Source organism: Lacerta agilis, chromosome 2 (genome assembly GCF_009819535.1).
Source record: "Lacerta agilis isolate rLacAgi1 chromosome 2, rLacAgi1.pri, whole genome shotgun sequence".
Lineage (NCBI taxonomy): Eukaryota > Metazoa > Chordata > Lepidosauria > Squamata > Lacertidae > Lacerta > Lacerta agilis.
The window spans coordinates 120,238,540-120,250,731 of record NC_046313.1 but is presented as its reverse complement, the minus strand read 5'-3'; the positions used below and the strand labels follow the sequence as shown (position 1 = coordinate 120,250,731).

At 41.8% G+C, this 12,192-nt stretch overlaps 1 protein-coding gene across 1 annotated transcript in view; it reads right to left on the bottom strand.

The window, feature by feature from the left end:
• LOC117042265 (zinc finger protein 420-like) overlaps positions 1 to 12,192 on the bottom strand; it is a gene marked incomplete at its 3' end in the record, with an annotated part of 78,257 nt that overhangs the window by 44,888 nt on the left and 21,177 nt on the right. The window contains exon 3 of the mRNA XM_033141796.1: positions 7,980 to 9,197. Coding sequence (XP_032997687.1) covers positions 7,980 to 9,197 — 1,218 coding nt within the window. The remainder of the gene's footprint in view (positions 1 to 7,979; positions 9,198 to 12,192) is intronic.

Genomic DNA, 12,192 nt, shown 5'->3' with positions numbered 1-12,192 from the left:
AGTTGTCTGCAGTCTTTTACCTAGCATAAAACCCTTTATAAGTGCTATAAAATGCTACATAGGTACCTCATATAAAGGATTATAAGAGGTTAATCAATTTGTATTCAAGAGGTGACAGAGGGGGCCCAAGCTGTCTTTTAGCCAAAGAAAATAAATAGATGCAACTCAGGCAGATCCATTGGTACCTTGGGTCAAGTACACTTCAGGTGAAGAACGGACCTGCGGAACGAATTAAGTTTGTAACCAGAGGTACCACTGTAGTTCCAATGGATGTTTTGCACCACTAAACTTCATGGTTTTGACATACTTTGTCACATACTTTTAAGTTTTATAACCTTTAAAATGATTTTTATAACGTTAATAGAAGAACGGACACATGCCAGGAAACAGGGATTGCCACACTTTAGCTTTAAAGAATAAACACACATGACACACATACATGGGGGGAGGGGGTATTGATATGTAATGTTATGGTATAACTTGTCAGTGTTTTGAAAAAATAAAAAGGTTCTGACCTCCTTTGCCTGGTCCTCGGACCCTAGTCCTTGGAAAGGATTACTTTGCAGAATGCTGCTTTTATTACAAAACTAAAACTCCAACCACCAACAGCTTTACACATCAAATGCAACCAGCTTTCTACCATCCATCCAACCAACCCAACCTCCACAAACACCCAAACAGATCACACACACACACACACAAGCATATTTGGGTGAAAGGCTGCATGAGTCATGCAGGCTTTGCCGATTCATTGTAGGCTGCTGCCGAGAGAGGGGAGGAAGAGGATGGAGAGGAGAGGGACGGAGAAGCGGGGCGATGGGGCAACAAGGGCGAAGGGAGAGGAGGAGGAAGGATGGCACGAGTCCTGGCAGAGGGCAAAGGAGAGGCAGCAGCAAAGGCGAGGGCAAAAGGGGTGGAGAGGAGGAGGCTGGGGAAAGGGGAGGAAAAGGTGGGGAGAAGGGAAGTGTAATTTGGTATAACACGGAGGGATCAAGGAGGCCCAAACAAGCCCCCCATGATTTTAGTTGTTCATAGTTTTAATCATAAGCTGCCTTGAGTCTCCGCCAGGGAATAGGGTGGGATATTAATAAATATAATATTTCCATTTTTATTATAATTATACTTGAGGGAGGCTGGGATATTGGTTTGTTTTGGTTCTTATTTTTATTATGCACGTTGCATTTTCATCGTGTATTTTTATGCCGCAAACCGCCCTGAGATCCAAGAAAGAAAGGTGCTGTGCAACGTTTAGAGAATCCTAGAATTGTAAAATCGGAAGGGACCCCGAGGGTCATCTAGCCCAGCCCCCTGCAAGGCAGGAATCTCAAGTATGTGAAAAACATCATGACCAAATGATAAACTATGACTATATTTATTACAAAAATAGCGGAACAGAGGGGGTGGGTGAGGACAGCCTTACCCCTTCTGAAGAACGACTGCAAGACGCCCAGGAGCACAATGGCGACCAGGAACAAGCCGATGGCGTCCTCCAGGGAGGGGCCCAGGGACCCTGGGTGGGGGGAGACAGGCAGAGTCAGAAGGGGGGTGTCAGCGAGGGAGAAGGGGGGCGAAGTCTGACCCCCACCTCACCCTGTCCTTGCCACACATGGCAGGTCCCTGAGCTGCACCTTCACCCCACCCCCATATCCTCAAATCTCCAGCCCATGCATGACTTGATTAGTGCCAATTCAGAGTCCTTGTTGGGAGGGCACCCCAGCGGTCATCTAGCCCAACCCCCTGCCAGGCAGGAATCACCGTTTCACCCTCCAAGTCCTGGATGGGTTGGGGCCTGGGTGTTTTACGGAAGGCCATATTCCAGAGATGAAGGCCCGGAGGCCCCAATCCCTAGCCATTGGATGGGACCCCATGCAATGGGTTCAAACCCCTGAGGGACATCTAGCCCAACCCCCTGCCAGGCTAAATCACGCAGGACGGATGACCCCAAACCTCTGCCTAAAAGCCTCCAGCAAAGGAGAGTCAGGAATCGCACCTGCAGCTGGTCTTCTGGGCCTAGCTGCCCAGCCCCCAGTGGACCCCGGGATAGACCCACAAGTGCAGACATGCACACAGGCACACACACCCCACCACTACATGATGCACAACCGCCTTCTTGATGAGCGCTGCAACCCGAGAGTCGTCCACGACTGGACCTAATGGTCAGGGGTCCCTTTACCTTTATGCGTAATAACACAAAGGTCTGTCTCCGAAGGCCGTTCAGAAACTTCAGCTGGCGCAGAATTCAGAGGCCAGGCTGCTCACTGGGAGAACCGAACCTGGCCTGACTGCCGGCTGCCAACCAGTTTGTGGGTCCAGGTCAAAGGGCTGCTTTTGACATATAAAGGCTGATGCTTGAGGAATATATGAGATACTGGCAAAAGGGTCCCCCTGGTCAAGATCTGCTTCTCTGTCCCCATGGCCTGGGAAAAGGTGTCAGACGCTGCCCCTGGGGGGAGCCGTGTTGGTCTGAATCTCAGTTCCAGCTTAACCTTCCTCCTTGTGTATGATGTGTGCAGATGAAGACTGGATCTGGCCAGGGGTGGCCCCTTTTTTCTGGCAAAATGCAATGCCGTGTTGCTGGGGGGGGGTTATTTTCTCTTGCCTATTGGGGGTACATTGTGTTGTTATGAATGGGGGGAGGGTGGATTCCCCCAAATTCTCAGTTTAAGAAATGGGATAATTTTGCTAATATTCCGTGTATTAAGGGGAGACACCAAACACAGCTGCATTACGTTTAGGGCAGGGGTAGGCAAACTAAGGTCCGGGGGCTGGATGCAGCCCAATCGCCTTCTCAATCTGACCCACGACGGTCCAGGAATCAGAGTGTTTTTACATGAGTAGAATGTGTCCTTTTATTTAAAATGCATCTCTGGGTTATTTGTGGGGCATAGGACTCCGTTCATATTTTTTTCCCAAAATATTGTCCGGCCCACCAAATGATCTGAGGGACGGTGGACCAGCCCATGGCTGAAAAAGGTTGCTGACCCCTGGTTTAGGGCAACCAGCCCAGAGGGCCTGACAAAGCTGGCTAGGAACCAGCCATTCACTGTCCAAGGTGCTTATAGCCCAGCCATGGAAACCATCAAGGGGGGGGGGGAGGTTGCCAGGTTTACAGTGTGTGGAAGCGGCCATGTCAACTTCTCTGCTGGGTTGCCAAAGGACAAGAACTCTGTGCCCATCCCTGCTCGCATATTATTCCAGATCTTTGAAAATTAAATTAGAACACAGCCATTGCTGTTTCTCTCCCTACTGTGCCTACATATCTAATGTTGCGTATAAAACTACAAAACTGGTGTTGTTTGAACAGTTGAATCCTCCCCCCTTAAAATTCCTTTTACCATCAACTCTGATTTAGACCAGTTTATAGTATATCCTGGGATATTTGTCGAAACAAAATAGGAAATTCTTTCCAGTAGCACCTTTGAGACCAACTGAGTTTGTTCCTGGTATGAGCTTTCGTGTGCATGCACACTTCTTCAGATACACTGAAACAGAAGTCACCAGATCCTTAAATATAGTGAGGGAGTGGGGAGGGGTATTACTCAGAAGGGTGCTGGGATATTTGTGTGAGAGTGAGTGCTTTTAGGGTTAATAGCTCACCAAGTGTGTTCTGCATCACAGACGATGCTGCATATCCGTGTGTTTTCTGCGTAATGTGATATTTGTATATCACATTATACAATAATGTATAATGTGTGGTGTAATAATGTAACCAGTGTGGTGTAGTGGTTAAGAGTGGCAGACTCGTAATCTGGGGAACCGGGTTCGTGTCTCCGCTCCTCCACATGCAGCTGCTGGGTGACCTTGGGCTAGTCACGCTTCTCTGAAGTCTCTCAGCCCCACTCACCTCACAGAGTGTTTGTTGTGGGGGAGGAAGGGAAAGGAGAATGTTAGCCGCTTTGAGACTCCTTCGGGTAGTGAAAAGCGGGATATCAAATCCAAACTCTTCTTGTATGGACTATGCAGTTAGTCTGTCTTCCGGCTCTGAGCCAAGATGGCAGGAATGTCTCCCGGGCACGGAGCCCTTAAACCCAATAAATCTTGTTAATTAGCCGGGGTCGCTCTGATTTATTGAGAAGAGATAAACACAGACACATCTTTGCTTACGCTTTCCGTTGCAAGAAAGCAGCACTGCTAATGAAAAGAAGAGAGGATCTGAAAGCGCAACGAAAGAGGGCTGGACATTTTTAGATTCTCAGTAGCCACGCAGGAACTTTTAAAACATTGCGTAGCTCTGAAACTAGTGCCCAGTTAACTTGAGAGTTAACTACGAACAATTTGCCAAGAACATCTATATTTGGGCTAAATATGTGAACAGTACTGTGAGGTTTTGTGATAAACAAAACAATGTCACCTGCAAATGTTACCAATGTGTATTGAAGTCACTTACAAAGATTTCATTATGCTGTCTGGCAATAAATGCCAGGGGTTCCCAACAGATATTTAAAAGTAAAGGCGAAAGTGTGCAGCCTTTTCTAGTGTCTCTGGGTGGTACAAAAGGGGCAGACGTTATGCCGTTTGTCACCACTCCAGATGAGAAGGGTGAATTCTATGCCTATTCCGTATTAAGAGACCAATATGAATAACCTTTAACTGCTCAATGGCAGTATCTTCAGAGAAGGCACTTGAGGAACAGCTCTTTACAGACCAGTAGCTTTTACAGCCTCAGAGACCCCAGATGTATTAAATCAGTTGATTTATGTCACAAAAGAAGACCCTCCATTACCTTGCATAAATGTTTATTATAGCAAACCAGTTTAATACACAGTTCATAAAGGAGAAATGAAATAAAGAGTCTTGGCCAAATAATGGGAAACTGTTATCTCTGGACCTAAAATTAAGACACGTAAAAGAAAAAATAATATTTAGAACTTACTGGACTCCACTTTGCTTATTTGTGAAAGGACCATCTAGCTGCTGGAGACGCAACAGGGATAATGCTTCTCTGAAACACAGGTTTGAACAATGTCGTACATTGATAAAGTTTTGGAAGAAGGTAATAGAGATGATCAACACAACTGTCCGGAATCACCCTGGATTTGCAGAGGAAAACATCATTTTCAATTATATTCCCCAAACATGGAATCTAACTAAGGGACAATACGAACAAACTCTCTGCACCCATACTATGGCGAAAGGACAGGCGTAGATGAACCGGAAAAATAAAAATGAGGCTCTCTTCCACAACTGGATTGAAAATATGTACAAACCCGCTACACGTGAACAAGTTGTGTACAAATGTAGACTTCCAATGGATCAATGATATCTGGAACCATATTAAGGACTGGTTAACTACAATAACATATTTGGGGGGTAATTTATACTTTTTTGTTATTCTGTTTTGTTTTCTACATGGGTATTATATCTTTTCTTTTTTGTGTGTCTTACTCTCTGCACCTGTAATTATGTACTTCTGAAAGAATATAAAGCTTTTTCTAAAAGGAAAAAAAAAAGGTTTCTCGCCTCTGTAAGTTCCTTGATGGGCTGTGAGACTGACCCTCTGACTGAAGCCCACATTCTTTTCACATTCCAAGCACTGAAACGGTTCCCCCCCCCCCACATTGACTAAGCACTAAAATACAATACAATGGACTGGAGATAGAGGTAAAAACTTAACTATACAAAATACATTTTTGGAAGCTGACATCAATAATCAAATAATAGATCTTATTCTAATTGCCCCTGCAAAAAATAATAATTGCAGTTTTTGCTGCCACCTGGTTATCTTGATCTTCTAGAAGAAAGGACACAGTAGCGGTGGTCGAGTGACATGGCATGGACAATAATAGAGGGGCAATAACCTCACTCCTCAGATCTTTACAAAGTACGCAAGCCAGAAGCACATGAGCTGCCATCTCCACAGGGACATCACCATTTTTCCAGCGGAATTTTTAAAAAATAGATCCTCAAGTACAGCTGAAGGCAGTATATTTAATTTAATTAAGCGTGTCTATATTTTGGAATTGTTACAATTTTGCAAACATCTCAAAATGACTAGGTGGAGAAAAATCATACCACGGACAAAATTTCCTTATTGTGGCCAAATTATTCTGTCGATCAGTATCATGTAGGCCCTGTCTAATTAATTATTTGCTTTACTGATGCCCAGTGCTAATAACTGTTATGGTGATAAACCAGAAGAGTAAAACTTTTGGTTGACAACTTTAGTCCTAGCGCTCTCAGGACAATCTTGCGCAATGAAGCATTTGGAACACAGGACGGCACAGGGAAAAATTGCCTAAGGAACTCAGACTGAACAACTTCTATAAATCTGAGCCCCGTATAGTAACTGTGCTAGGGGTTTAGCTTTAAACACTTCAAGGGCTGGTGGTGTGTGATTGCCACCTTTTGTATGGAAAAAGCATTACAGAATTTTGGCGCTTCGAGACACTTTCCCCTTTGCACGTTTCTGATGTGTTCCCCATGACCCTGTTGACTGAAAAACAAGGCAGAGGTATTTAAAGACTTTAACTTGTTCGATCAACTGATTATCAATATACCACCTACAGTTTCTTAAAGACACCATGACTTTATAGTTTTCTTCCAATTCACAGCCAGCTGTTCTCTTTGGCAGTATCCTGAGAATGGCCTCATCCATCTTTTTAGGCCCACTTTTGTTTGAGATAGAATCATAGAATCCTAGAGTTGAAAGAGACCCCAAGGGCCATCCAGTCCAACCCCCTGCCAAGCAGGAAACACCATCAAAGCATTCCTGACAGGTGGCTGTCAAGCCTCTGCTTAAAGACCTCCAAAGAAGGAGACTCCACCACACTCCTTGGTAGCAAATTCCACTGTCGAACAGCAAATTCCACTGTCGAATCTTCTTTCTTGCAGTTTGAATCCATTGCCCCGTGTCCGCTTCTCTGAAGTACCACACCATCTGTGTATAGTAATATAGAGATGGCTTTTGTGGCCAATTTTGAGGCATGATACTCTGGGGATGTTAAACTCCAGACAATATCATTTATATATATGTAAATTAAATATATAAATTAAACAATGCTTAACTCCCTTTGTGGCTGGTACGGATCCTGTGAGCTGCCCATTTGTAGAGCAACACACTTTCAGCACAGCGTTTTTATACAGACACTTAATCAGAAACAATAATCTTTTATCTATACTTGAAGAGTTCAGCTTATCCCACAGTCTTACTCAAGAGACTGAATCAAATGCAGCTTTCAGATCAATGCAAGCTGTATACAGCACACCACCTGGTTTCTTAACATACTTATCTATACTATACTATATCTATACTAGTACAAAGCAATGGTCTACAGTGGAGAATAGCTCCATCAGGTTATCCAATCAACTAGCTTATTGTAAAGATGATTTGCATATAATTTGCTAATCACAGGTACCAAACTAATTGGTCTATAACTAGCTGGATCGGATGGAAGGCCCTTTTGGAATAAAGGGATGACTGCAGCTGTGGCCCAAACTTCAGGAAATAACCCAGATGAATCGATAAATGAGAATATTACCGCCAGCAAGGAGGCCCACCAGCCGATGTTAGATTTCAACAGTCCTGGGGGCAAATAGTCTATGCCGGGTGCTTTATTATTTTTTAACTGTGAAGTAAGGTTCTTGACCTTGATTATAGATACTGGAGGCCAGTATGGAAAGTTTCCCAAAGGTTCTGTTATTTGGTTGACCTCATCATCCTGCCCATGATAGAGTGAATGATAATATTGGATCCATTCATTGAGTCCAATAGTACACACTGGAACATTGCAAGCATTCTCCAGCAGGCCTGCTATCGTACTCCAGAAGAGGGAGATGTCCTTATAATGAGAGGCCTTTATTGAGATATGCCAAGCATGTTTTTCTGTTGTCTGTTTCCCCCCCATCTTAGCAGAAGTTTCAAGCACTGATATCCTTCCCCTGTATGAATTTTTAAAAGGAGAGTGAGACTCCTGTTGAAATTGAAGCGGTTTCCACATCTCCAGCATTCAACTGGTTGCTCCCCATGTGAGTTCCTTCATGGAAACTGAGACTTTCCTTCCGACTGAAGCTCTTCCCACATTCGAAGCACTGATACGGTTTGTCCCCAGTATGAATCCTCTGGTGGGAAGTAAGATGTGTGCTCTGACTGAAGCTCTTTCCACATTCCGAGCATTGATAGGGTTTCTGCCCTGTATGAATTCTTTCATGCAGCATGAGACCAGTACTCTGAGTGAAGCTCTTTCCACAAACTTGGCATTGAAATGGTTTCTCCCCTGTATGAATTCTTTGATGGGTAGTTAGATTGCTCCTATCACGGAAGCTCTTCCCACATTCCAAGCACTGATAGGGTTTCTCCCCTGTATGAATTCTTTGATGGGAAGTAAATTGGTTGTTCCGAGTGAAAGTCTTCCCACATTCCAAGCACTCATACGGTTTCTCCCCTGTATGAGTTATTTGATGGAGAATGAGACCTGTGCTCTGTGAGAAGCTCTTTCCGCACTCTTGACATGGAAATGGTTTCTCCCCTGTATGAATTCTCTGATGGGAAGTGAGACAAGTACTCTGACGGAAGCACTTTCCACATTCCAAGCACTGATAGGGTTTCTCCCCTGTATGAATTCTTTGATGGAGCACGAGACTAGTGCTCTGTGTGAAGCTCTTTCCACACTCTTGGCACTGAAATGGTTTCTGCCCTGAATGAATTCTCTGATGGGAATAAAGATTCACCCTCTGACTGAAGCTCTTTCCACATTCCAAGCACGGAAATGGTTTTTGCCCTGTGTGAGTTCTCTGATGGGAAGTGAGATTCACCCTCCGACAGAAGTTCTTTCCACAGTCCAAGCACTGATAGGGTTTCTCCCCTGTATGAATTCTCTGATGGGAAGTGAGCTGGTCCTTCCGACTGAAGCTCTTTCCACATTCCAAGCACTGGTACGGTTTCTCCCCTGTATGAGTTCTTTGATGAAGCATGAGACTAGTGCTCTGTGTGAAGCTCTTTCCGCACTCTTGGCAGTGAAATGGTTTCTGCCCTGTATGAATTCTCTGATGGGAAGTGAGATCACCCCTCTGGCGAAAGGTCTTTCCACATTCTGAGCACTGATACGGTTTGTGGCCCGTATGAATTCTTTGATGGGATTTGAGACTTTCCTTCCAACTGAAGTTTTTCCCACATTCCAAGCACTGATAGGGTTTCTCCCCAGTATGAATTCTCTGATGGGAAGTAAGAGCGGAACTACGAATGAAACTCCTCCCACATTCTAAGCACTGATAGGGTTTCACCCCTGTATGAATTTTTTCATGGGAAACAAGGTGGTCCTTCCGACTGAAGCTTTTCCCACATGTCAAGCACAGATATGGTTTCTCCCCCTTGTGCATTCCGTCATGTGACAGACCATCCAGCGAAATGAAGCTATTTATGCATTCATTGTATTGATAGAGGAATCCAATGGGATTTATGTCAAGGGAATCAGAATAGGAGCTCTGGCTGAAGTTCTCTCCACATTCTATATACGTATGTGGCTCATCCACTGTGTAGATTTCGTCAATCTTCCTTTCCAATTCATCACCACCTACAACAAAAAGACAAAGGGGAGGAAAGAGTAGACTCAACAGGTGATCAAGAGGACTAGAGAAGAGAATCTAAGGTTAAGGTTTTACTGTTCAGGAATGTATCTGGAATTTTTTCTTTTCATTCTTTTTTGGTATATTTGTTTATCGAAAGAAATATTGAAATAAATTACAATTAAATGATGGATGTAAAGTATATTTCTTGGACTGTAAATGGATTGAACAATAAGATGAAAAGAAACAAAACAGAGCACATATTAATGGGGGGAAAGGGACATTATTTGTTTGCAAGAAACACACGTTGCCAGAAAACATAAAAGAGTCTTAATAAATAAAAAACTGGATTCAGCATTTATCTCATCAGACAGGATAAAAAAGAGGTGTGATAATATATGCGAACCCTAGATTATTTGAGGAGAAAATGTTAGCTTATAGTAATGAAAAAAATTATATTACTGGGAGATCTGAATGGAGTACCCTCATTAGAGTTAGATAAAATAACTAGAGAAAAAAGAACCAAAGAAGAAAGACTTCCAATAACTATTTTTCAATTAGCAGAAAATTTTGATTTACAGGATGTATGGCGGAGCAAAGACCCCAAAGAGAAAGAATTTACGCATTATTCAGATCCAAATAAATCGACAGGGAGAATTGATGAGATATGGGTGTCTAGTAGCCTAATGTTGAAACCCCCCCCCCCGAAATTCTACTTAGATTAATCCCAGACCATAATCCAGTTATTTTGGAACTGAGAGATGGAAAGAAAACAATACAAAGATGGAGAATGAATGAAAACATCCTGAATGATAAAGAGATACTGAAAAAAGCACCCTAAAAGAATTTTTTGAAATCAATATAATTGAAGAAATTGATATAAATACAGTGTGGGGTGCAGGAAAGGCAGTGATGATTTTTTTTATACAACAAAACAGTATTCAGAGAAAAACTAAAGAAAATAAAATGGAGCAAATTAAGAAAAAGATTAGCACTAATGAGAAAGAACTGTTGAAAAAAATGAGACGGTGAAACAAAATATCAAAATGCTACAAACGCAACTTTCTATACTCATAAATCAAGAAACTGAACAAAAGATTAAATAATTAAAACAAAAAACTTTTAATTCGCCAATAAACCCGGAAGACTGCTTGCATGATTAACTAAAAATGAAACAAAAAGAACAGATTATAGAGAAGCTGGAAAAAAGGGAAGGTTATTGATGACCCAGAAGCAATAAATAAAAAATTAAAAAGTTATTTCAAAAAATTGTATCAAACAGAAAAAGGCGATGATAAAATAGAAAAGTACTTAAACAAAAGTAAATTTTCAAGGATTTTAAGTGACAAAATTGAATGTTTAAATTCTCCAATAACAATGATGGAAATCCATCAACCGATAAGGAAGGCGAAACCAGGGAAGTCTCCCGCTCCAGCTGGACTGCTGGCATGCTATTACAAGTTTACCAAAAATTCTAGAAAGAATCCACGGATTCGACCAGATCGCGGGATTTAAATTGAATATAGACTAAACTAAATTGCTGGCTAAAAATACAAAGGAGCAAGACAAATTACAACTGTAGGCATCATCTGGTCTATCAATTGTGAAAATAATTAAATATTTAGGAATTTGGATCAATGTGAAAAACATAAATTTATACAATGATAATTACATTAACGACATGGAAAGAGATAAAAAAAAATATTAATATGGAACAGATTGAATCTCTCTTTTGGGGGGAGAATCTCCACAATTAAAATGAATGTGCTGCCCAAAATGTTGTTCCTACTTCAGGCGATCCCTGTGATGGGCAGGGCAGGGTGCTTCAAAGAATGGAAGGGAGACTTATCAAACTTCATCTGGCAGGGCATAAGGTGTAGAATAAAACACAAGTTACTTATTAACATTAAAGAGGAGGTTTTGCCCTGCCAGATTTGAAGATTTATTATGAGGCATCATGTCTATGCTGGGAATTATTGGATTCGGAAGGATGGGACAACAGATTTGGGTATCATGCCTATTTATGTTATGGAAAGGTGAAGGTTCACAGGGGTTTTCTGAACCGTATAATAAGGAAAGCACTATACACAGTATGTGATAAATAAAAAGGCCTATTGGAACAGAAAACCCCTGGTGGCTTTCACCATTAGAAGCAATTTCAGTAAAGAAAAACATATGGAAAAGAATTGGGCAACCTATACAGAATTAATTGAAGAGGAGCGAAATCAATTGAAGTTAAATAAATTTGAAGAAATTAGGCATTATGTGACAGACTGGCTGCAATATTATCAATTGAATGACACCTTTAAATTTGATAAGAAAAATGGATTTACAACAGAAAATTCAAAGCTAGAAAAAGAATTACTGGTAATACAAAATAGAAGCAAAGTATTATCCAAAATGTATAGATTATTACTTGATTGGGAAATAAAAGACAAAGAGCTAAAAGAAGTCATTATTAAATGGGCAAAAGATTTTGGGCATACAATACAGATGGGTGCATGGAAAAATTTGAGGATCAGAGATTTTAAATTCACAATGTGCTATATACTAAAAGAAAATATTATGAAGATGTTTTACAGGTGGGATTTAACACCTAGTAAACTAGCAAAGTTGTACAAAACAAATTCTGATAAATGCTGGAGGTGTAACCAGATAGAAGGAACTATGTTACAAATGTGGTGGGGATGT